Here is a 25,109-nt window from a genome sequence, read left to right on the forward strand (position 1 = left end):
AGAGAATTTAAACTTATTTCCGCATTTAAAACTTCCCCACCAACACACTTTAGAGAGCTCAAAAGTCCTCTCAGAAACTTTACTTGTAATCTCTCTCAAGAGTGATTCAAACTAGTAATCCATACTGCCACTCGATAGAAAAATTTATTGGCAGCTGCAGGAACAAACCTATTGCTCCTAGAAGAGAACAAGCAAATAATGGCTTTATGACTTCATTTAGCCCTTGTCATAGCATTATTTCTATGTATCACCCACTTTGATGAATTATACAGATAACTACTCAGTTTTATAAGATTCTACTTCTTGAATAGGATGGCCATCTAATTGCCTTGAAGTCTTGAGAAAACTAGAACTTTAAGCTTATCATAATTTAGAATTAGCTGACTATCCTTACAATATTTTGCAAAACCAGCCAGCACGCTTCTTAGCCCAAGCCTGATTCGAGATAATAGCATAGTACCATCTGCATAAGGAAGAACAGAGATTTTCTGATAAGCCAGTTTTAGAGGCTGACAATCGATTCTATTAAGAACCTGAGGTAAGACAGCCAGAAAGAGATTAAATAGTATTGGAGCAAGCACGCATCCTTGTCGAACTCCTCTAGTAGAAAGGATGATTTTTTGAAAATGTCCTTCAGAGCTACAGAGCACCTGGACAATAGTTTATTATGATGTAAAGATCCAATCAAAAATAATAAACGAGTATTTTTTTTTATTCTACAGATGGAAAGACTTTGTGCCTTTTCTTGTATTCTAGTAGGGAAAATCATCCTTCTAGTTTTCAAGTGGTGCTTCCTTCAAATACAGGCTATTAAGCTACATCAACAATCCATCAGATATATGAGATTCTTTTTTAACTTGAACGTTATTGTAAGAGAAGCTGACAGATCACGTATTAATTCCCAACCAAGGAATTATTCCCAATAATAACTGATTATTTCCTCAAAAATTACAAAGCTCTTTAAACCAAGGTAACTTGTCCAGTAACATCTATTTCATTCTCCAGGTCTATAGTTAACACAATATTCACAGAGTTTATCTTTATTGGCAAAATTGCCCAATAGGGAAAAGACTAGAACAGAAATATGTAACTCCACAAAAGGTAATGTCCTCATTAAGGTCACACATGCATAGTAACCTGAGTTTGTAACGATTATTCCAATTTGAATTGTTAAACTGATTACGAATACCCTTCAGATTTCACTTGAATCTAGGCAGTTCATTGGAGGCTCTTTTGCCATAGTCTGTGTGTGTAGTGATATCGCATCGTTTCTAACATTGATGTATCTGAATATGAATAATATTACCTTTTCATTTCATCTTTGCAGTGTTGGAAAAACCCAAAGATGGTGATGTGTATATATATTTGATGCACACAAGCAGATCACTGTCGCTTAGGCGTGTGACTTAGGGTGCAATCCTATGCATGTTTAGTCAAAAAAGTGCTACATGCTAGGAGTTGTAAGAGTTTTTTCTGTCTAAACATGTATGGATTGCATCCTTAATTGTTGGATATATTAAGCTGAGGTATATATTAATATGAGATAGGTAAAAATTGCCATTTCTGCTTTAAGAGAATTTCATTAATTCCACTTGGCATCAAATTTGGGCTTCGGGTGGCATCCATGCCATCCTTATAGGACTGCATCACCAAGATTACCATGAGTTCCCATATCCTTTATTTGACAATGAGCCATATCCTTGTATCGATATTAAAATAAAATGTACTTCATCTGTTTATCAACTTAGGTCATACACAGTTACTAAAAGAAATAATAAATAAAAATGTGGAGGAAAATGGCTAAATAATACTGTGCTAGGTTGATTTTTTAGAAGAACTCCAAATGATGTTGAACAAATAGTTTGGATTTTTATAAAAGAATTTATACAGAACCACATCAGAAATTAATATTTAAAGTGAAAGCATGGCTATCAGTACCGATACTTAAGAAACTAGTTACAATTATGTTGCTAAAGATTTGTGCTAAAAAGGAATGTTAGGTTGGAAAGAAGTATCTAATAGAGTTGATCGGTCACGGGGCCTGTTTTTATTTAATATTAATTGTAATTTGGGGGGAAAGGAAGTAGAAGTCTTGAAATGAACATACAACACTAATTTGAGAGGCATTGCTAATACAGAAGAAGAATCAGGAATTTACAGAGGAAGAACTGGAGTAATAGAAATGGAATGAAAGAGAGTCCTGCTAAGAAGAAGGCTGTGAACCTGAAGTGATAAGAGACGTTTTTGTTTTTGGTCGAGCTGTGCTGGGATCCTGGTTGTTCACAAAATGACTGAGCCATTGATGCAGTATTGTTATTGCAGTAATGTTGCTAAGAAGACTATATTAATTTTTGGATCGATTAGGCAAGGATTCAAAGTATAGGCAAGAATTTATAGTAAATTCAAAGAAATGTTACTATCACGGTAGAATGTTCTGTGGGGACCCAGTTTGGAATACTGATACATATTTGAGAAAAATTAAGGAACAAATGCAGAAAAAAGCAACTAATAGGATTTCAGAAACTGAGAACCTGTCTTGGGAGCAGAGATTAAGAAATTGTCCAGTTTAGCTTTTAAAAAAAGAAAGTTCACACAGAAATTAGAATAACACATTACAGTGGTGAGAATAAAAACTAATGTCTATAGATTGACTGTTAATTTAGACTGAAAATCTGTAACATCATCTTCACCAAGTTGACGCTGTTGAGATGTGTTTGGTATGACTCCCATCATTTCCAGCCATGTGAATGCTACCAGGATGGGGAAGGGTGCTCTAACAGATAGAAATCTATCTCAAGTAAGATCAATTCAGAGATCATCTCCCTGTAGAATTGGAGTGCAAATAATGGGTGAAATCCAATTAGCTCTTGCTCCACTGACAGAAGGCATCCATCAGCAGAACAGGGGGCAATTCCCCCCCTACCCCTGCAGCCCCCGCCCCCAAATCAGCTCCTTCGGGGGGGAAGGGGGAGCAAAGTTCTATTGCACAAACTGAAGTCCACTCAAGCAACCTTGGATGTAGCCCAGTGCTTTTTCAACAATATTGGGATAAACATCTACAGACTATTCTACCACTTATGTTATGGCTGTCTCTGTTGGGGTAGGAGGAGTTCTGTCAACACCAAACAACAGTCAAAATATCTTTACAGTATAGTTCAACAATACCAAAATGCTTAACAGAAAGTAATATTTTCACTAATTTTGTAAGGCTGTGTTTAGCTAGCCTCTCTTGGAGGATAACTGTTCTCTAAGGGAAGGAAGCTGTCCACAAGGACGACTATGCTTCTAGTGGATACAGTCTCCACTGGAATTCAAAAGCAGAGCCTCCCCAGTGATCGCAGTACAAGGAAAGGTTCATATGCAATAACTTGCACGTATCCTCACTGCTTTCTAAAATGTCTCCTTGTATTCATGTAACTCTTCAAGCCCAGTAGGAAAGCATGCAGCTAAGGATGTATTGTGCTGACTTAAACATGGCAAGAACACTTCCTGCCATTACAGTGAACAGGTGGCTCTAGGAGTCTGTCATCAAAAGCCCAAAGGTTCTGTGATTTGTTAAAAGTATGTCTCTAGGATTTTACGCAGCAAGCACTTATAAATATTTAGCTTAACTGAACTGATTAAGAATTTTCAACCAAAAGTAGGGGGATTATTCAGGAGCTTTTAATCTCTTTATCCGATAATACAGTCAAGGCAGTTTGGCAACATTTTTCATAATACCATTTACAAATTATGTTCTGTAATTGAAAATTCAAATTACTGATGACTTGTTTCAGGCTCATATTTGGAAGCAACAATAGCCCTATTTGAGCTTTCAGATCACATGATTAATTATCATGAGGAGCGGGATCATGCCTACTGACCCCACCTCTACTTTCACATCTTTTTTGGCCCCACTGTCCATGTGTTGGGTGGCATGCCTGTGGTGGGGAGCCTACTCTATGTGTGTAGGCTCCCCCAAGATGTGAAGCTCCCCGCTACCGACATGTCCCCCTACCCCTATGCAGGGGCAGAGCCAGTGGGCACAGCCCTGCTCTCCAGCTCCACATGATAGTTAACTGTGTGATTTAATGCCTGAATAGGGACAATTAATATCATAATCCTTACCAAATTATGCTGGCCAACTCTAGTGCAATGACTAACTGTTCTACTGCATTGGTATAGAGTAGGTTTGGCACAGGAGAGCATAATGCTCTCAATTTTCTTTTTGTATACCAGAAAAGGGGAAGATGCCTTATTCTAGGCTTGTTCCCCAAGGAACTGAATGAAGTTACACAAAGTGCAGCACTAAAGGGGTTCCTTTTTGCCAAAGTACATAGTAATGTCTATGATACATTTGTATTGCCTGGTTCATTTTCATTGCAGATATGAAAGAAGTGGCTTGTAATTCCCAAGGGCATTGAATTTTTGGTCACAACTTTTTAAAAGAAGAGAAGTAACGGTTCACCTTGCTTTTTAAAAAAGGATTTCATAGTTTATGACCTCTTCAACTAGTACACTGCTGCAGCTGTGTTATATGTAATATATTTAACTGTAAATTATTGGAGGTAGTAGCTTATGTGCTTTTTGTTGTCGTTTCTCCCCAATGGACCGACTGAAGATTTTGGAAGATAACAGTTCTGTTTGTATGATGAATTTTGGAGTCTTTACAGAGCTGACTATTGCTGTCATCTTTTATGCCACAATAAACTAGTTAAGATTTTGTCAGTGCTTCTGAGTTTATCTGTATCAAATTCTAGTCTACAGATATTTTACACTGAGTTGCTCTTGTAAGTAGTCTAATATCCCAAGCATCTGAAGTAAGCACTCTGTCATTGCCATTCAATTTAATTACATTTTGTATGAAAAATTCCTATAAACGTGCAGATTCTGACTGAACTGATATATGCCTGTCACTAGTTGACCTGGACTGCAGTTTTGTATTGCATTACATGTGACTAAGCATAATCTACAAAAGCTTACCAGTTAACTTCATTGAGAGTAAGCTGGGTGCAGAATCACAGCCTATATCTTTTTTTGCAGAAGAATCTCTCTGCTTGTTTTGCTTTAGTGATTTGCATTCATTTGGGATCATAAAAAGAAGGGAAGTGTTGTGTCTGTAATTCAGCTATGCTTGTTGGATATGCTTTGTTTGGGAAACATTGTGTCTTATATGGCTGGAAAATATTCTGCAGTTTCTAGGCTGCCTCTGAAGGTATTCAGGATGTAGGGCAGAAAGTATGCAACTAATTGTAGGGAAACAGCTTTTAGAACTGAAAGTAATTGCTCTGTTCTGCAGAATCACTAAAACTGAGATTATTTGGAACATGAAGTCTGTAGTCATAATTCAAATGGGAATTGGGGGCAGCTTTTAAAAATATAGTCTTGTTGAAGGGTTCTAATAAGCAAACAGGTTAGAAAATATGGAGGGTCCTAAAAGAGGTAGGAGAGTATAGTCTCATTAACCCTTTTGTCAAATCACTTGTTCAGTGATAGAGGATTGTTTATAATGATGCTTGCAGAAGAGTGAAACATTCTCTTCCCCAAGCTTCGTCCAGGGAAAACTGAGGAGAGGTGCTTTGAAAAAGAGAGAATCTCAGTCTGGTTTTCATTTTCTCTACAGCTGTCATCTGGCTTTGAGTTCTGCTGGGCTGCTACAGCTGGAGTCATTTTATTGCTTTTACCCAGCATCCTTTTGCTTGTGCACACAGAAATGTTTTAATAGTCTTGGAAAAAAGTCAGAGTATCTCTTAGCAACCATAGGACAGTAATTATTATACCAGCAGCTGGGAGCAAACCAGATTTCCGTTGTGCATTAAAAACTGGCGTAGGTTATTTTACAGATGATACTGGCTAGCCTATGCCAGTGCTGTGGTTAAAGGATATTGAATGTGGGCGGTGCGTAATTGCTTTGGCAGTAGAAAAGAAGTGGGGATTTGTGCATCTATGTGTGTGTTTTATGTGAGATATTGACCATATATAACATTAACGTAGCAGTTTCTTCTATTGTAAGAATATTTTACTTCTTTTATTTAGTCCTGTTTTTCTATACAAAATTAGCTTGTGTTTGAACTGCTTTCACTCAGTGTGTTGTTTACTGATATTTATTTATTTATTTGGTTCAAGTTTGTTTGTTTGTTTGCTTGTTGAGTGTTAGCCATCCTGTGAAAATCACATGAGACTAAAATATGGCATAGATGTGTCACATCCGAAGGACCATTCTGAAATATTTATTTTATTTAAAGCCACTTCAGCCAGAGTGGCTCCCGGATTAATAAACACAAGGCTTACCATTTAAAAAGACACAACACAGAAGGAAAAAGGGATGAGGAGGGAAAAGGGAAACCAGAAAACCCAAACCCCAGTTCTTAATGTTATATGGTCAGGCCATGCATACAGTAGGTAGTCAATTGCTATGCCGTTAACCAGTGGAACTTGGATATTGCTACAGAGAAGTTTTGGTACTGGATGTGCAAGTGACTTGCATATGTGCTATTTGTACACTACCTAGAGCACATGCACCTTACCATGATATGTGAGTTGTCCCTTCATACGTTACACCAGACCCAACATCATATGAGCAGACTTCTGCTCGCACAATGGGACTTTTCCCTCCTCTGCTTCCTTCTTTAGCCCCCTACTCCCCCTCAGCATCTGCTCCGGGGGAGGTCTCCCAGCCCAACCAGATCAGATTTTTGAGGTCATGTGGAGACTGCAGGGGGTAGAGGGAATTGTCCCCCTTCCTGTTCTACTGAGAGAAACCGTTCCAGTGGCAGAAAAGTTAATTGGATACCAATCACAGTGTCTGCTGTTGCTACTTCCTTGAATTTACAAGTCCCATGTTTGAGGATCCAGTGAAATGTGTTAGATCTGACAGCTGTGCTGTATAAGGTGTTTGGCCCTTTAAAACTTTGAAAGCATGTTTTCTTTTTTCCCATGAACATGCTCTTCTAAAACAATTCATTCTGGATATTTTTGGGTGCCTTTCAGCCTAAAGTTTCTTTTTTTCTTTCTGAAATTTTAGTAGCATGAGAATCACTTTATAAAATGTCAGTGGGGAAAAACAGCTATGTATGTAATCTTCAAACATCAGTCACTTAAGAGTATTTTCCAAATGTGCAAACTGATTGGAACAAAAATAAAATTACCAGCAAATATAGAACAAGGGAGGAAAGTTCCGCAAGTTCATATAGGGGAAGACTTCAGAAAGGATGGTTTGGCTATTAATGAGCAGTGTTCTTCTCAATCCATTTAGCTGTAAATACTAAGTCAGCTAAAGTATTATCTTCTAATGAACTAACTACTATAGTTTCCGTCCTTACGTAGAAGTGCTAAGTAAGTTATGGTAAAAATCTGATTCTGTTGACAGTGCAGGAAGGTGTAAGCATAAAATGGGAATGGAACCATTAAAGTGTGTTCCCCAGAAACCAGTTCACAAGATGGGTATCTTCTCTTGAAACAGATTTGGTATATTGATGTCTTATGCAGTAAGGCATGGGTATATAGTCCAAAAGTAGCATCAGAGATGTAGCCTAAGAATATAACTCGTCCTGCCCTTTTTAAAGTGTTAACTGCTATGGATATCTTTGAGGTAATTATAACCTTGCAAAGAAGGCTTCAGGTGATACCTCACCATCCCCACTAGCAAACACGCACCAATGTGCTGGCCTTTTACTGCAAGAGTGGGTTGGATCCAATGATGTCTTTCTGCTGATGGAAGCAGTTCAGTCTGCGGAACCAGGGAGGGGAGCAGTCCCTCCTCCACCCCGCAGCCCACCACACATCCTCAAAATCTGCCCCAGAGGGCTGGGAAACCATCCGGAGCAGATTTTTGGGCAGTGTGGAGGGCTGCAGGGGGGAAGAGAGAGAGAGAAAGTCCCAACATATCAGCAAAGGTCTGCTATTGCAGTGTTGGATCTAACCCTAAGAATGAGCCAAATACCCTACAAATATGGTGCCACTCTATTTCAGGAATACTCCAGTTCCATCAGACTAGAGGCAATTGCTACACTTAGTTGGGGTTAAGCAGCTGACTAATAACAAAACTGCTTCCAGTCATTGCTTGGAAAAGGGATTGCACGCAATCTGCTGTATAGCAGTGTTTTCTGACTAGGAAATAGAAGACGGAGTTTGTGTAGTCCCATATCCATACCATGCAATCATGCAAAATGTAGGAGTGGGTGGCTATTCTTGTTTTTTCCCCTCAGCTAGGGCATATTTTTTATTTTTGTGGTGTAGAGCCAGTGTGGTGTAGTGGCTGGAGTGCTGGACTGGGAGTTGGGAGATCCGGGTTCTACTCCCCACTCAGCCATGGAAGCTCCCTGGGTGACTTTGGGCCAGTCACAGACTCTCAGTCCAACCTACTTCACAGGGTTGTTGTTGTGAGGATAAAATGGAGGAGGAGGATTATGTACTCCACCTTGAGTTCCTTGGAGGAAAAAAGGTGGGATATAAATGTAATAAATAAATAAATTTTACATTAGATAGGTTTCCTTAAGGAATACTATCCTCAAACCAGTTTATACTCCTAAACGTATATTCTGAGACTACATAAATGCTATCTCCAACATGTTATTTTGTCACACTTGTCTATAACAGAATTTCTGTAAAGTAGCATTCTGATTTTAATAAAGGCATATGTATATTTAAGTAGTCATCCATCTGAAATGTTCACTATTTCAAGCATTTATACCCCAGCTACTAACCAAGGTTTTAAACAAAGTTGGATTTATGGTTTATTTAAGCAATGCAAGCAAAACAAAAAAGATTAAGAATTACTTTTAATCTATTATCTTTTCCAGGCAATTCCAGAAAACACGTCAAATTTGTTAATGAAAGATCATCTTTTCCAACATGAACCTATAGTGAGCAATGATCCTTACAAAAGCTTAAGTATAAGACCCTCAGCCTTTGAAGATTTGAACTCCAGAAGATCCTACTTCCACAGCCAATCCAACCAGGTAATAGATCTCCAACTAGAAAAACAAATCATGTATTAAGTGCTCCAACATAATCTACATCAGAATTGCTACCAGAAATTGAGCTAGTTATTTCAGCGTCTCAGTTCAGACATAATGGGAAGCCATGGTTTCCTGCTATGTCCGGGAGCCACGGCAAGCCTCGAATTTGCATGCTCCCCTCTTTCACACATCAGAGAAAGAGATGGAAAGCATCTTCTTCCTTTTTAAACAAACCATAGTTCCCTGAATTCAAAGATCGCAGGGGGCTGTGGCTTGTTTAAAAGTCGATATTTCTGATCTCCTCTGTCTTTCAAAAGGGGGGCGGGGGCAGGTGGACGTTCACAGTTTGTTCAGAGAGAAACCATGGCTTCCCATTACATCTGGACTGGGCCAATATGTGAAATTGCAACAGCACCCCTCTCCCTTCTTGCAATCTGTGCCTTCTTGCCTCTACGAACATAGGAAGCTGAAATATACCGAGTCAGACCCTTGGTCTATCTAGCCCAGTATTGTTGACGCTCGCTGGCAGCGGCTCTCCAGGGTTTCAGGCAGGAATTTTTCCAACCCTACTTGGAGATGCCAAGGATTGAACTGGGAACCTTCCGCATGCAGAACAGATGTTCTGCCAAAGAGCCACTGCCCCTCCAGCTCAATGTCTCCATGCTTACCTGTGGCCCGGTTCGCATGATTGTGGCTAGCAAAATAAGCCGCCATGGTCAGGTTCACAGGACATGACAAGCCATGCTACAGAGGGTAATTATATTATGCAATCCCCCCCCGCCAGCACACACTGGTGGGGGTGTCATAAGTCACTGTGGCTTATTTCCCCCTCCGTGATCGTGCGAATGAGGTCAGACTTGCTTCCTGTCTTAGCCCCCTTTACCTCAATAGCATGCAGTTTCTCCTGCCACTAAGTCCTGTGTGAATTATTACTCACGCAGCCTCTCTCATTGACATGTACTTACTCCGTTCCCTACCTCTACTCAATTCCTTGCCTTTTCTACCTCCCTTTTCATCACCATTCACCACATATTCTTCCCAAACAAAGCTAAAGCCTCTGCCAACTCCTGTTGCCCTCCTTCCGGGTCCTCCCTGGCACACGTGACCCTTATTCCTCTTTCCAATCTCCATTGTTGCTACCAGCTAAGCACTTCTGTCTATGTCTTCATCCCACACCCTTCCTGTCCTAGACATTGATTTTTCTCCAGCCAAATAGTCCTTCCCTTCACAGAAGGTGTACTCAGTTTTCCACGTGAGCAGTTAGAATGTTTATAATACAGCAGTTCAGCCAATAGCTAGGAAAGACTTCCCAGCATGACATGAGAAACCTCCCTACTCTTCTGACTCACAAGAAGAGAGGCAGGGTATCTCATACAGCGTTGAGCTTACACTGCTTCTGCTTTCTCTCAAGACCCCTCTTCTGTCCCCCAAATTCTCTATCAGCACAGAGGACTTGGAGGAGAGGAGGGATCAGTGGCTGGCTAGCAAGCAGTCAAAACTTGTGGACCCCTGATTTTTATGGTGTCTTACTATGAATAAAATGCCTACATCCATTAAAATTAGTGAGTTGCCTTTTTAATTGTCAAGCTCTCAGATTTTGTGGAGAAAATAGAGTGTGCCATGATAAATGTAAAAGCATCTTTTCTTAACCTCATAACTGGTTTCATGGATATCATGCCTTATTTCTCCTTGATATTCTGTTAAGTGACAGACAGATATCCTGTGGGTACTTCACACATTATGTTTTCTCTGACCTGAGTATACTCAGGTGTACGGAATTTCCCCATGTACAGAATTATGTGAAGATCCCAGCTGTCTACTTTGGTAGGTGTATACCTGCCACCACTTGTTCAAATGCCATATGAGAGTGTACACCACTGAACACATATTTGGCCTACACCAATATATACCCATATAGAGAAAAAGCCATATATGAAGTGGTCCTTGTCTGACTATGCAGTCAGATTTCTCCCTTTCCTACTTTTTCCAGGTTGCAGAGCTCTGAATTACACCTGAAGTTAGAAGTTCTGAACCATCTGTTACAGAAGCTTAGGCTTGCATTGCTGTGTTTTAATTGAGAGTGGTCTTCTACTTAGATTTCAAAGATTTCCCTATTTAGCTTGCTGTAGTTGTTTAGACGGTTCTAACCATTGGCAAGGGTGACTGATTACAATTTTTATTACTTTGAGCCAAGTAAGTCGTCTTGAATCTCAAATATTCCAGCAGAAGTTTGCTTTTCCCTATAATGGAGTGTCTTGTTTTTGCCTTTGGCAGGGATGGGAAAGGATTGTTTGCTTTTTAATCTTTGCTCATAAACTAAAACTTTATAGCTAACTTATTTTCATTAATAGTGAAAGATGCTTCTGTCATCACCAGCCAATCCTTTAGAAGGCTATGGAAAAGTTATTTCTGTCTCGGTTTTGTGGATTTCTATTGGGTGCCAGCAAAGTGAACAACTCCTTTGGTCCTGGCTACAAGTTCCCACCACAAGTGTTAATGTATTTATTAAGCAAGTACTTCAGTAATCAAGGACTTCTCTTTCAAAAAAGCATTTGGAAATATTTCAGCCCTGAGATGGAAAACGTGGCTTTTATTTCTGCACCTGTAAGATAGATACCTTAACAACTTTGCATCATGATTTAAAGTTCATGATCTCAAGGACTTTTACAGATGTAGCTACTTCAAAGGATTTCAGAAGTCTGAATTGCTCAAGCTCCTCATTCTTTGTCATTTGGTGAGAGATTTTTGAGTGTAAATGGTATGCTTCAAAATGACCTCAGAAGGCTTGTGTTAGCTTTACAAACCCTGTGTTCTAGTGCTTTTTTCATGCCTGTCCCTACCTTTTTTTCTGGTATTTGGATTTCTTCATCTCTAACATTAATATTACTGTTATTATTATTGGGCAGAATCCAACACTGCACCATTGTGTGAGCAGAAGTCCACTCACACAATGAGCCATTCTCCCTCTCTCTTCCCCCTACAGCCACCCATGCCCCAGAAAATCTGTTCTGAGGGGTCCCAAACACTCTGGAACAGATCTGGAGGGCACGCAGGAGGGCTGCAGGGGGGAGCAGGTATCCAACACACACACACTTCCACTGATGGAAACAGTTCCTGCAGGGGGATAGCTACATTGGATTCCATGGTTGGTTTGTTTTTTAATGGATTTCTAGCTCATCTTTTAGGGAATATATCTTTCCAATGTGGGTTACAAATAGCAATAAAACTATTAACATTAAAATAATAAGAGCAGATAAAATGGTTCTTAAATGTAACAACCATAAAATCACTCAAATGGAGACCTGAGTTTAAAAATCTTTAGGATTTTCTTAAAGGCCAACAGAGAGAGGTCCATATGGATTTCCTTGGGAAGGGTATTCCAAAGATATGGGTCTACCATAGAGAAGGTCCTGTCTCTGCTACTCACCAACCTAACAGCTTTCAATGGTAGACCAGAAAGCAGGGCCTTGGATCCTGAGCTTAAAGCTCGACAAGTACATATGGGCATAGGCAGTCCTTTAGATTGTTGTTGTTCAGTCGTTCAGTCGTGTCCGACTCTTCGTGACCCCATGGACCATAGCACGCCAGGCCTTCCTGTCCTGCGCTCTCTCCCGGAGCGTGCTCAAGTTCATATTCATTGCATCCGTGATGCTATCTAGCCATCTCATCCTCTGCCGTCCCCTTCTCCTTTTGCCTTCAGTCTTTCCCAGCATCAGGGTCTTTTCCAGGGAGTTTTCTCTTCGCATTAGGTGGCCAAAATATTGGAGCTTCAGCTTCATTATCTGTCCTTCCAATGAGCACTCAGGGTTGATTTCCTTTAGGATGGACTGATTTGACCTCCTTGCAGTCCAGGGCACTCGTAAGAGTCTTCTCCAGCACCACAGTTCGAAAGCATCAATTCTTCGGCGCTCAGCCTTCCTTATAGTCCAGCTCTCACAGCCATACATTACTACTGGGAAAACCATAGCTTTGATTAGACGGACCTTTGTCGGCAAGGTGATGTCTCTGCTTCTTACTATGCTGTCTAGGTTGGCCATAGCTTTCCTAACAAGGAGCAAGCGTCTTTTAATTTCATGGCTACAGTCACCGTCTGCGGTGATCTTGGAGCCCAAGAAAGTAAAATCTGTCACTGCTGCCATTTCTTCCCCTTCTATATGCCAGGAAGTGATGGGGCCAGATGCCATGATCTTCGTTTTTTTAATGTTGAGTTTCAAACCAGCTTTAGCACTCTCCTCTTTCACCCTCAACAAGAGGCTCTTGAGATCCTCTTCGCTTTCTGCCATTAGGGTGGTATCGTCTGCATATCGGAGGTTGTTGATAATTCTCCCAGCAATCTTAATTCCGACCTCTGATTCATCCAACCCGGCATTTCTCATGATGTACTCTGCATATAAGTTAAATAAGCAGGGTGACAATATGCAGCCTTGTCGTACTCCTTTCCCAATTTTGAACCAATCGGTTGTTCCATGTCTGGTTCTTACTGTTGCTTCTTGACCCTCGTACAGGTTTCTCAGGAGACAGGTAAGGTGGTCTGGTACTCCCATCACTTTCAGAATTTGCCACAGTTTGTTGTGATCCACACAATCAAAGGCTTTAGCGTAGTCAATGAAGCAGAAATAGACGTTTTTCTGGAATTCTCTTGCTTTCTCCATGATGCAGCGAATGTTGGCGATTTGATCTCTAGTTCCTCTGTCTCTTCGAAACCCAGCTTGTACTTCCGGTAGTTCTCGGTTCGCATACTGCTGAAGCCTAGCTTGTAGGATTTTGAGCATCACCTTGCTGGCATGTGAAATGAGCGCAATGGTGCGGTAGTTTGAACACTCTTTGGCGTTGCCCTTCTTTGGAATTGGAATGTAAACTGACCTTTTCCAGTCTTGTGGCCACTGTTGAGTGTTCCAGATTTGTAGGCATATTGAATGCAGCACTTTAACAGCATCATCTTTTAGGATTTTAAATAGCTCAGCTGGAATACTGTCATCTCCACTAGCTTTGTTGTTACTAATGCTTCCTAAGGCCCACTTGACTTCACTCTCTAGGATGTCCGGCTCAAGTTCAGTGACCGCACTATCATGGCTATCAGGGACATTCAGATCTTTCCTGTATAGTTCTTCTGTGTATTCTTGCCACCTCTTCTTAATCTCATCTGCTTCTGTTAGGTCCCTGCCTTCTTTGTCCTTTATCATGCCCGTCTTTGCACAAAACGTTCCCTTGAGATCTCCAATTTTCTTGAAGAGATCTCTAGTCTTTCCCATTCTGTTGTTTTCCTCGATTTCTTTGCATTGTTCATTTAAGAAGGCCTTCTTGTCTCTCCTTGCTATTCTCTGGAACTCTGCATTCAGTTGGGTATATCTTCCCCTTTCTCCCTTGCTTTTCGCTTCCCTTCTTTCCTCAGCTACTTGTAAAGCCTCATCAGACAGCCACTTTGCTTTCTTGCATTTCTTTTTCTTTGGGATGGATTGAGTTGCTGCCTCCTGAACAATGTTACAGACCTCCGTCCATAGTTCCTCAGGCACTCTGTCTATCAGGTCTAATCCCTGCAATCTATTCCTCACCTCCACTGTATATTCATCAGGGATATGATTTAGGTCATACCTGAACGGTTTAGTGGTTTTCCCGACGTTCTTCAATTTCAGCCGAAATTTTGCAAGAAGCAGCTCATGATCTGAGCCACAGTCAGCTCCAGGTCTTGTTTTTACTGACTGTATGGAGCTTCTCCATCTTTGGCTGCAAAGGACATAATCAATCTGATTTCGATATTGACCATCTGGTGATGTCCATGTGTAGAGTCGCCTCTTGTGCTGTTGGAAAAGAGTGTTTGCTATGATCAGCATGTTCTCTTGGCAAAACTCTATTAGCTTTTGTCCTGCTTCATTTTGTACACCAAGGCCATGCCTGCCTGTTATCCCGGTGATTTCTTGACTTCCTACTTTAGCATTCCAATCCCCTATGATGAAGAGGACATCTTTTTTTGGTGTTAGTTCTAGAAGGTGTTGTAGGTCTTCATAGAACCGATCAACCTCAGCTTCTTCGGCCTCAGTGGTTGGGGCATAGACTTGAATTACTGTGATGTTGAATGGTTTGCCTTGGATTCGTACTGAGATCATTCTATCATTTTTAAGATTGTACCCCAGTACTGCTTTTCCCACCCTTTTGTTGACTATGAGTGCTACTCCATTTCTTCTAAGGGATTCTTGCCCACAATAGTAGATATGATAGTCACCTGAATTAAATTCGCCCATGCCTGTCCATTTTAGTTCGCTGATTCCCAAGATGTCGATGTTCAATCTTGCCATCTCATGTTTGACCACCTCCAGCTTACCTTGATTCACTGATCTGACATTCCAGGTTCCTAAACAATATTGTTCTTTACAGCATCGGATTTTCTTTTCACCACCAGACACATCCACAGCTGAGTGTCCTTTCGGGTTTGGCCCAGCCGCTTCACTCTTTCTGGCGCTACTTGGAAATACCCTCTGCTCTTCCCCAGTAGCATATTGGACACCTTCCGACCTGAGGGGCTCATCTTCCGGCGTCATCTCTTTTAGCCTTGTGATACGTTCCATGGGGTTTTCTTGGCAAGAATACTGGAGTGGGTTGCCATTTCCTTCTCCAGTGGACCACATTTTGTCAGAACTCTCGGCCATGACCTGTCCGTCTTGGGTGGCCCTGCACGGCATAGCTTATGGCTTCACTGAGTTACGCAAGCCCCTTCGCCACAACAAGGCAGTGATCCATGAAGGGGAGTCCTTTAGATAGCCTGGTTTAAAACCATGTAGGGCTTTAAAGGTCAGTACCATGACCTTAAGTTGGGCCCAGAAGCAAATAGGCAACCAGTGTAACTGGCACAGAAGAGGTGTAATATGATCAGCACACTTAGTTCCTACAAACATTCTGGCTGCCACATTTTGTGCCAATTGGAGCTTCCAGGCCATCTTCAAGGATAGTCCTGCATGGAATAGATTAGAGTAATCCAGCCTGGATGTGACCAATGCATGAGTCACTGAGGCGGGATCTGCGTTCTCCAGATGACGCTGCAGGTGGCCAGCCAGCTGAAGCAGGCAGAGAGCACTTCTGACCTCTGATGATGCCTGCGCTTCCAGCGTAAAAGCTGTGTCTTGCAGCGCTCCTGAACGGTGTACTTGGCCTATAAGGGGAGCGCAGTCCCCATCCAGATCTGCAGGTTTTCCCAACCCACAGCACTTGTGTCTTGTCCAGATAAAGTTTAAGCTTGTTTATTCTCAGCCTCCCCAATACTTCCCCAAGACACCTGTTCAGGGTTTCCACCATTTCCTTGGGATTAGACTATTTGGGGTTGGAAGATGGAAAAGAGAGGTAGACCCATGCGTCGTCTGCGTATTGACGCTATCTCAGTCCAAACCTCCAAATGACCTCACCCAGCAGTTTCACATAGATGTTGAAAAACATTCTCAAAACATATCATTTTTCCGTCATGCCGTTCCTAGCTTGCTCTTTTTTCCTTAATAGGGCTCATCACCTTGCCTTCAATTTTTGGTTGTCCTTCCCCTCTCCTCCTCGTGTGGCCTAGAATGTTAACATGGGTCAGGGACTTGCCAGCATTGCAAATACCTTTGTGTACAGCATTTATTTTGTTAAAGGTGCTTGATAAACATTAAATCCGAATATGATTTCTTAAGCACCTTTGTCACAAACTCTGCAATCCAGTTTCTAAAAAGCAAAGGTACAGCCTCCTGACAGTGAACTGCTGTGATCCGATAGCTTATTTGAAACGAAGTACTGAATCACCAGCTTGTGTTGAGAGATCTGTTGCACCTACCTGTAATACAAAGTGCCTCTTGTCTTTTTTTTTTCCCCCTCCCCTTTTTCAGATACCCTCGAAGCCAGTCAGGAATGTCAGTTTTCAGGATGAAGAAGAAATTGTTCGAATAAACCCTCGCGATATTTTAATACGCCGCTATGCAGACTATAGGCACCCAGACATGTGGAAAAATGACTTGGATAGGGACGAAGCAGACTCCTCACTGCAGTGTCCTAAGGCAGAACATAAAAAATCAGAATATGTCTACCCATCTGGGGATGGAACCAAGCTGAACACACTAAAAGATTCAAAGAGTTCTGTGGTATTTAAAACACAGCCTTCCTCTTTCAAATTAAAAAAATCAAAAAAACGGAAAGAGGATGGTGAGCGTTCTCGCTGTGTATACTGCCAGGAAAGGTTTAATCATGAAGAGAATGGCCGGGGCAAATGCCAGGATGCTCCAGACCCTATTAAGAGATGCATATATCAAGTTAGCTGCATGCTTTGTGCTGAGAGCATGCTCTATCACTGTATGTCAGACTCTGAGGGAGATTTCTCTGACCCCTGCTCGTGTGACACGAGCGATGACAAGTTCTGCTTACGATGGCTCGCTCTCGTCACTTTGTCGTTCATTGCACCATGTATGTGCTGCTACCTCCCTTTGAGAGCCTGCCACCACTGTGGTGAGGTCTGCGGATGCTGTGGAGGAAAGCATAAAGCTGCGGGATGAACCGGTCTGGTGCCAAATTGGGCTGACGAGTCTTTATTTTTGGAAAGTATCTAACTCGTGGAAGCATTTGGCAGCCTGTCATGTGCGCAAGGCCTATTGCGGAAGAAGCATCAGAACTCTTGTTGTGTTTTACGAAAGCTAGCCATGCCTAATGATCTGCTTTTAAGTGCATGGTGCGAGTTGTGAAGGAGTTCTTGCAAAAGGAAAGCCTTTTCTTATGATGGGCAGTTGAAATAAGTATAAACTGCAGTCCATACTATATAAGGGATCAACTTCAGCAATTTGTACATTTTATGGTTTAGGTGATGGGGGGACTCTTTGAAATCTATTTGGCAGAAAATTTTAACTCAGTCTGCACTAGCGAGAGCTGATTTAAAACTAAAGAAAGTTAACTCTGTGACTGCAAGAAATTTAAATTGATTTTACTTGCAACTAAATTGCTTATAAATAGTTTTTGGAAGCAACTTTATGTACAAATAACAAATGTTTATATTTAACTAAGTATATGGTACGAATTATTAAAACTTCCTTCCCCTTTCCAGTTGCAAAGCAGTTATGGACCACATTTCAAGTCACATTCCGTGATAGTATTTCTCAATATTTAACTAGTTAACTTAGTAGCATTTCTGTTCCAGATGGACAAATCAATATTTTCAGTCTTGTTTTCCTTCAACTACATTTTGTATTGAGTTCCTTCTGTGTACATTCTGGTAATCTGAAAACCTTTAAAATATTAATTATTGTAGTCTTGAATGACCAATGTTTTGTTAAGCACAGGTATAATTGTCTAATGCTCTTATGAGAACATAACATTTATTTTTATATATAAATGATTCTGGTTTCAATGTAATGGCAAAAGAGTTTCCTTTTTCTCAACCAGCAGATTTTCTTCTAGGGTTTCCTCCAAAAAACGTTGTTGATGACAAATGTTTGGGGAAGGAAAATTGCCACAAGGTAATTGTCATAAAGTATGTATTTATCATTCTGTTCAACTTGGTACCACTTATTTCTTCAAACTACTAAAGGAACAAAAATGTTTCCCATTTTAATTTTATTTGGCCTAGCAAAAATGAAAAATATTCTGTATGACAAACTGCAGCCCAGGTAGGAAAAAGCAAGTGAATTCATTGTGAATGAAAGTGGGTTTTACTTTGTCTTTTGAGTTGCAACAGATTAATACTGAATGTTTAACTTAACATTTGGCTGTGTGTTCTAAATGCCACCCTTGGGGAACTGCCTAAATGTCATCACATGGTATAACAACATAGCTGAGCCTACAGGTTTTTTATGAATAAAACTCTCTAAAGCAGTGGAGCGGTCATTCATTCAAAAACGTTAATGGGTGGGGAAGGGGATAAAATACGTTGTTAATATGCTTTTGCTATTACAATTATAATCTCACACTACTTTTTTTAAATTTTCTACCCATTTTTGTTCAACGAAATATATGTATTGATTTTATTTTCTTCTGAAGAATATGGGGAAGATCCAGTGGTGTCTGGCCACCAGTGCTATTTATGTTGTGGTAGCAGAAAACAGCAGTGCACAATGTTAATAGCACTTCCTAGTGCAACGGGAAACCCATCATGCTAGCAAGCACTATTGATGTTGCACAAATGTTTGTTTCCGCCAGCACAACGTAAATAGCCCTAGTTGTCGGACACGGTTAGATCCTTGCCCATGTTCAGTCATAGGATTCCCCACCCCCCTTTTCAGAGCCCAGGTATCAAACTGAACAACTGTATATAACACTATATGTAAAATACTTTTTTAAAGAAAGCATTTATATTTATATGACAGCTTGAACTGACAATACTGTGTACATAGATCATCTTGAAGTATTATTTCACATTGAAAAGAAGACAAATATATTGATAATTATAGAAGTTAAGAGCTTCTTTCTAGTTTTGTACTTTTAAAAAAACCCTGAATGGATAACCTGTCAGCAGATAAGACACTGTAGCAGCGATCTTAAGTCCTTTCTTTTTACCATTTATATATTTGAAAGCTGCTACCCAGGATGACTTTTATGCTTCACATATTCAGCTAAACTTGGTTGCCTAGACAGACTGTTAATTTTGCCTCCCCCGCCCCCCAAAAGAGACAGAGAGAAGTCACCTGTGTTTTATTGGTGACATAGGAATTGCATATTGTAAAACATTCTGTTTTTGATTAAAAATGGAGCATGGCATCAACAACCCAAGAAAAGAACTTGCTGGCTGTACAGAAAAGTCCTTTGGAGCTTGTGTGTGTGTGTGTGCGTGTGTGTGTGTGTGTGTGTACATGTACATATGTATGAACTTTGGGAGGAGGCAAGTCTAACCATTTCCTCTGAGCACTAATCAGCATAATGCAACTCCTGGTTCCTGTAGTGTATTTCATATGAAAACATATATGCTTTAATATTTTTTCCTGAATTCGTGCATTGCTATTTTCAGTGTGTATTTAACCACTTTGCTGCTAAATATTTACTATCCTTTACTCTTGAATAAATATTATTCCTATTTTGTTTTGTTTTTAAATACAAATTAATATGGAAATTAGGATATAGGAGGGTTCCCTCCGCCACAGAACTAATTTAAATAATTGTGTTGGTTCAATATCTGATTATGTGGATTGTGTGATTTTAGCCACGTTTCTGTATGTATGGCCCTGTTTCAACCTTTCACTTTAGCAGGGGAACGTCTTTAACTCACAACTGTGGCGAACTCACAAATCTGGTGAACATATGAAGTTGCCTTGCTACGAAGTAAGACGGTTGGTCCTTTGATCTCAGTGCTCTTTGCTCAAGACTGGTAGTGTTCTCCAAGATCTCAGGCAGAGGTCTTCCCCAACCTTGCTACCTGGGAGGGGGAGGGCGGGGTTGGGGGGTGTTAACTGGAGGTGACAAAGATTGAACTTGGGACTGATGTATAGCCCCATCTCCTTCAGACAGCCTTCCCCAACTTGATGTCCTCCAGATGTTTTGGGCAACAACTCCCGGGTTTCTTGATCATTTGCTGTGTTGGCTATGGCTGATGGGAGTTGAAGTCCAAAACATCTTGAGGGTACTGGTTTGAGGAAGGCTGCCCTAGAACAAACCATTGGATCTTCACTTTCCAGTTCACAGATTCTTATTCCTAGATACAATCCACCATGGAGTTGGGTTTATTTAATCTCACAGAATTCGGTGAGTTTAAAAATATGTATTATCTCTAATTTGGATTGTGGCCTCTGTGTGCATTTTATCTTCCATCCTATTTTCTCCAGAAAGAAAAGATTTAAACATATCCAGATTTACTATAAAACATATATATTCTGGTGTCTTTTAAGGGGTGTAGTAACAGGGGACTTTAGTACACATGGATTTAAATTGGTTTGGAGAAGTTGCCACATGATGGATGATGAGTTTCCAGCCTGACAAAAGCTGCAATCTGACGGAAGATGGCCTGTGTTCCAGGTGAAAGCAGTCAGCTATAACACTTGGGCACCACCTGCTGGACAAACACGATTTAGAACTTGTTACTTCAGTTATACAGCTTAGGCATTAATTTGTATTATTTGTTTGAAAATGTATTCCCAACATCAGTTGAAGCTACTTTCTGGAATTCGGTTCAAAATTAAGTTCCAAAATTGGGAAGTGGGGGATATTTGCATTTGTCTTACACACTTTGCTTACAGTTGAATTAAAAGAAAATCCACATGCAGCAGTAACCCAGTTTTTGTTTTTTTTTAAACCCAGCTTACCTTGAATGAGCCAGTGTGCCAGTTCATGCAACTCAGTCGCTCCCACTTGACTCCTGCTGCAGGAGGGACTAAACTAGGCAGGGACACTCCATCTCTGGCTTGGTTGGTGTTCTCTCCGAACCCGTCTCTTCCCTGAGAAGCTAGAGTTGGGATCCAGGATCGAGGTTTGGATGTACCACCAATCAGGCCAGGGATGGATCATCCCTTGCTTGTTAAGCTGCGAAGAGCCAGATGGGAGCACTAAGAGCTGCATGAACCAGAATGCTTGTAGTCACCCGGGATTTATGAAAAAACAAACAAACTCAGGTTATCGTTGCAGGTGAGCTGGGCCAATGTGTCAGGTCGGAAATCCAATACTGACTATGCCATCCTTGGTATTAGGCGTGGCTGAAATGCAAATTTTTCAAACTAAAAGTGGGTTTTTTAATATTAAAATTGTGTCTATTGTCATTCAGATACTGTCATGCTTTAAGAAAAAAGGGAATGCTCATGGCTTCACACCTGAAGAGTCAGAAAGTTATCCCCCCTCCCCCAGCAATAGTGAGCCCCCTGAGGCTGTTTTATTTATTATTAATAATAATAATAATCTGATTCATATAGAAATGCCTACATCAGTAGTTCTCAAGCATAGGCCTTTGAGAACACGGGAGTGAAGTTCAATGGGAGAAAGAGGATGCTGAGCGGGTGGTGTCTTCCTTCCTTCACCAAACAACACCTGGGAAGATTGAACGCCCTTGTGAGAGTTCCTGAGTGAGCAAGAGTGGGGACACCCAGGTGCACCCACACTGCCTCGTGTGGTTTGGGAATAAGGGAGCCCAGAAAGAGCTATTGCTGCTTTGTTCTCACATACGTTCCTTGTGCCTGGTTTTTGCAGGCGGTCAGAGAAATCCCGTTACATTCCCCCTTTAAAGCCAAGGTTGGGATTTGATGTCCTCCAGAGAGCCTTCTTTCATGCAGCAGTTTGCCTGCAAGGCTTTCTGCATTCTCACCTGTGGAACAGATGATTCTTGCTGGGTTGGGTAGCCTCAGAAGATATAGTAAGTTTAAAAAGTGAAGCCCAAGTTCAAAAAGTTTGAGAAACATTGATCCAGAGCATGGGGGGGGGGGTGTCTCTACAGACTTCAGTCCTGTACCCTCCTGTACCTTCCATCAGTCAAATGTAGCTATTTCAAAGTACATGCATTGCATGCTGGAATGTGACAGTCCCATTTTTCTTCCTGCTAACCTTGTGTATGTAGGCAGAAATCTTCAACTCCCATGTAAATAATACACAATGTTTGTGTTAGCCTTTTATTCCCCAGAGAACATAGAACACTGTATATGGAGTGCATAGTGGTCCATATTCTCTTCTGGGAGAAGAATAAAGGAGATGGTTTAGTAGTCCAATTAGTACTATTAAGATAGGCAGCCTTGTGGTTAAAACTTCCATATGCCTTTTGGTGCACTGATTAAGTAGCATTTAAATGGCATTAAACAGCAACCTACCCACCCCCGAAAACTTCTTAATTGCAATAGTTGTGGTTAGCCTTGAGAGCTCAAAAAACATCTAGTGGAAAAACTTTGTATTGGGAGCTGCAGTATAATCTGTACATAGGGTTTCCCCCCTCTTGTTTGTGGATATTGCCTCTTATTTTGCTTAGTGCCATTTGCTTTCCACCCTATTGACCTCAAAAAGTGCCTCACTTGTATATTATTTCCATTAAAATCTTAATTGCTGTATCTTTCTACTAAACAATGTAGGTTTTAGTTTAATTCCATGCCATAGATGTATTTCTTTTTATGTATAAGAATATAGCTGGTTACCTTGAGTACATAATGTAAATATGCATACTAGTTTTGTTATCATACCCTTTGTAAGTTGACATACTGGATAAAATCATAAAAACAGTTTTACATGTCAATGTTTTCCTGCAATTACCTGATTAAAACTATCATGAAATTAAAGAGGTAGATGTCAATTTTTTTGCATTTCAGTTTTGGGACTGCCTAGGGTAGGATAAGAGGAAAATATTGTTACAGAACAGTACATTTCAGAACTATATGCCATTAATATTGTGTCGGCAAAATGGATCTGTTTCTTTTTGCAGAACAGCAGTCTATGATGATAACTTTAAAATCTCATGTGTTGGGGTTGCTTTTTATCCTCTGAAGTCCTCTCTTGGTTTGGAAAGGAGAACATTTATAATGGTTTGGTTTCAAAGAGGTCAACAAAATATTTTTCTGATCTTTGGTGGTGTTCTATTAGGGAAAATGTTTGGCATTTAAAAATACTCTGTTGCTTTTAAGCCTGTGAAGCCACCGACTGTGTAATTCCCCACCTTTAAAATCAAGATCCGATATACATACACCCCACCGAACCCTCGCATCATGTGCCACAAAGAGAACTATAATCTCAGAGGCATTACTCCAACTGTGCAAAAAGAACAGCAATACAAAAGCAGTAGTAACCATCGTTATGCTGTAAAATGTAGAAGCATTTGTTATTATGGGCTGAAGCAAGACCACTCTTACAGAGCAATCCAGGACAGCAAGGTCTGTGGTGGACTGCCACTTTCTGTGCCCTACTGGACATAAGGTGCAGAGTTGGTGGTGTTTTATTTTTCAGCGGCTTCATACAATGTTTTAACATTTCCCCATCCCCTTGGTTTCAATGGGATGGGGAAAGGGTACGCCAGCTCCAGGGCTGGCATACTTCTTTCCCTGTTTTGCAGATATGGGAGGGCTCCAAACCCATATGGGGGGGCCATTACTGCCATTCTTGCCATTAGTGCCATCAGAGCACCAACAGCAGGGTAGCAACGGCAGTGAAAGTTCCTTCTGCTCCGAAGAAGCTTCTGAGGGTGGACCTTCTTTTCTTCCTGCTGACTTCCCTCTCCACAGGTGAAAAGGGAGACGCACCTGAGATGCCTTTCCAAGGGCCACAGAATTGCAGCCTGAGAGTGCAATCCTATACCCACTTAGATCTATATACCAACTTTCCAACAGAAATTTTCAGGGCAATTTACAAAAAAGGAGTATTCCAATTAATGTGAATATGAGTTATATTTATATATTCAAATGTGTTCCTCTATAAAACATGCCATATATATATATATACAGTGTGTATGTGTGTGTGTGTACTGTATATATACACACACATACACACTGTGTGTGTGTATGTATATATGTGTGGGTGTGGGGGGTGTGTGTGTATGTATATATATACTGTGTGTGTGTGTGTATATATATATATATATATTTAAAAATACTTCACACACACACAAAGTCTACTGGTCGTCTACTAAGAAAAATGTGGGACAACATTCACCATCCCACTTTCTAATGTGTGAGAAATGTTGGGGGCCTTATCAAGTGGTAAGGTATTTATGAATTGACAAGTTGGTTGTCCATATTCACTCTGTGTTAACTTGGTAATCATGTGACACTCCTTAAAAGTATCCAGCTCATTTTCCACTATGGCGCCATCTCCAAAAGGGCATTAATGACTTTGCAGATCTTCAGTAGATGAATTGTATTGCTCTGCTGTATCTTCATGAGCAAAACTCTGACAGCTTCTCTAGTAGTTCACTCCAACATGAGTAGAACATTTTATAGTTATCTTTAGAGCAAAACATTTTTGTCCCTGAGGAAGACTCAAATCAAAACATGTTGGGCAATATAACAATACATCACAATACATTTCATTTTCAAGCACCAGGTTGAGGCCTCACATCTCACTTTGGGTTAACTTTTTGCTGACACTTTTTTTCCTATACTCTTTATTGGGTCACCTTTCAGAAATGTCATTTTTTGAGGCATATACAAAGCAGCAAAGCCCTTGACAGCATTTTATATTTGGGTACAGTTAGTAGAGTACAAAATACATTAAAACAGTTGAGAACGGCACACGCTTTCAAATAGTTGATTGACAGATTGATTTAAAATATCTCTTAACTGC

At 40.6% G+C, this 25,109-nt stretch overlaps 1 protein-coding gene across 1 annotated transcript in view; it reads left to right on the plus strand.

Annotated features, from left to right (window-relative positions):
* The window catches only part of SPRED1 (sprouty related EVH1 domain containing 1), a 105,905-nt gene extending 84,656 nt beyond the window's left edge, over window positions 1-21,249 (plus strand). Inside the window, exons 5-6 of the mRNA XM_084844651.1 lie at window positions 8,781-8,939; window positions 16,787-21,249. Coding sequence (XP_084700777.1) covers window positions 8,781-8,939; window positions 16,787-17,446 — 819 coding nt within the window. The 3' untranslated portion in view covers window positions 17,447-21,249. The remainder of the gene's footprint in view (window positions 1-8,780; window positions 8,940-16,786) is intronic.
* Window positions 21,250-25,109: the final 3,860 nt, after the last annotated feature.

The sequence above is a fragment of the Heloderma suspectum genome, chromosome 1 (assembly GCF_057233095.1).
Source record: "Heloderma suspectum isolate Gila_16-S chromosome 1, 16-S_ref, whole genome shotgun sequence".
In the NCBI taxonomy this organism is placed as follows: Eukaryota; Metazoa; Chordata; class Lepidosauria; order Squamata; family Helodermatidae; genus Heloderma; species Heloderma suspectum.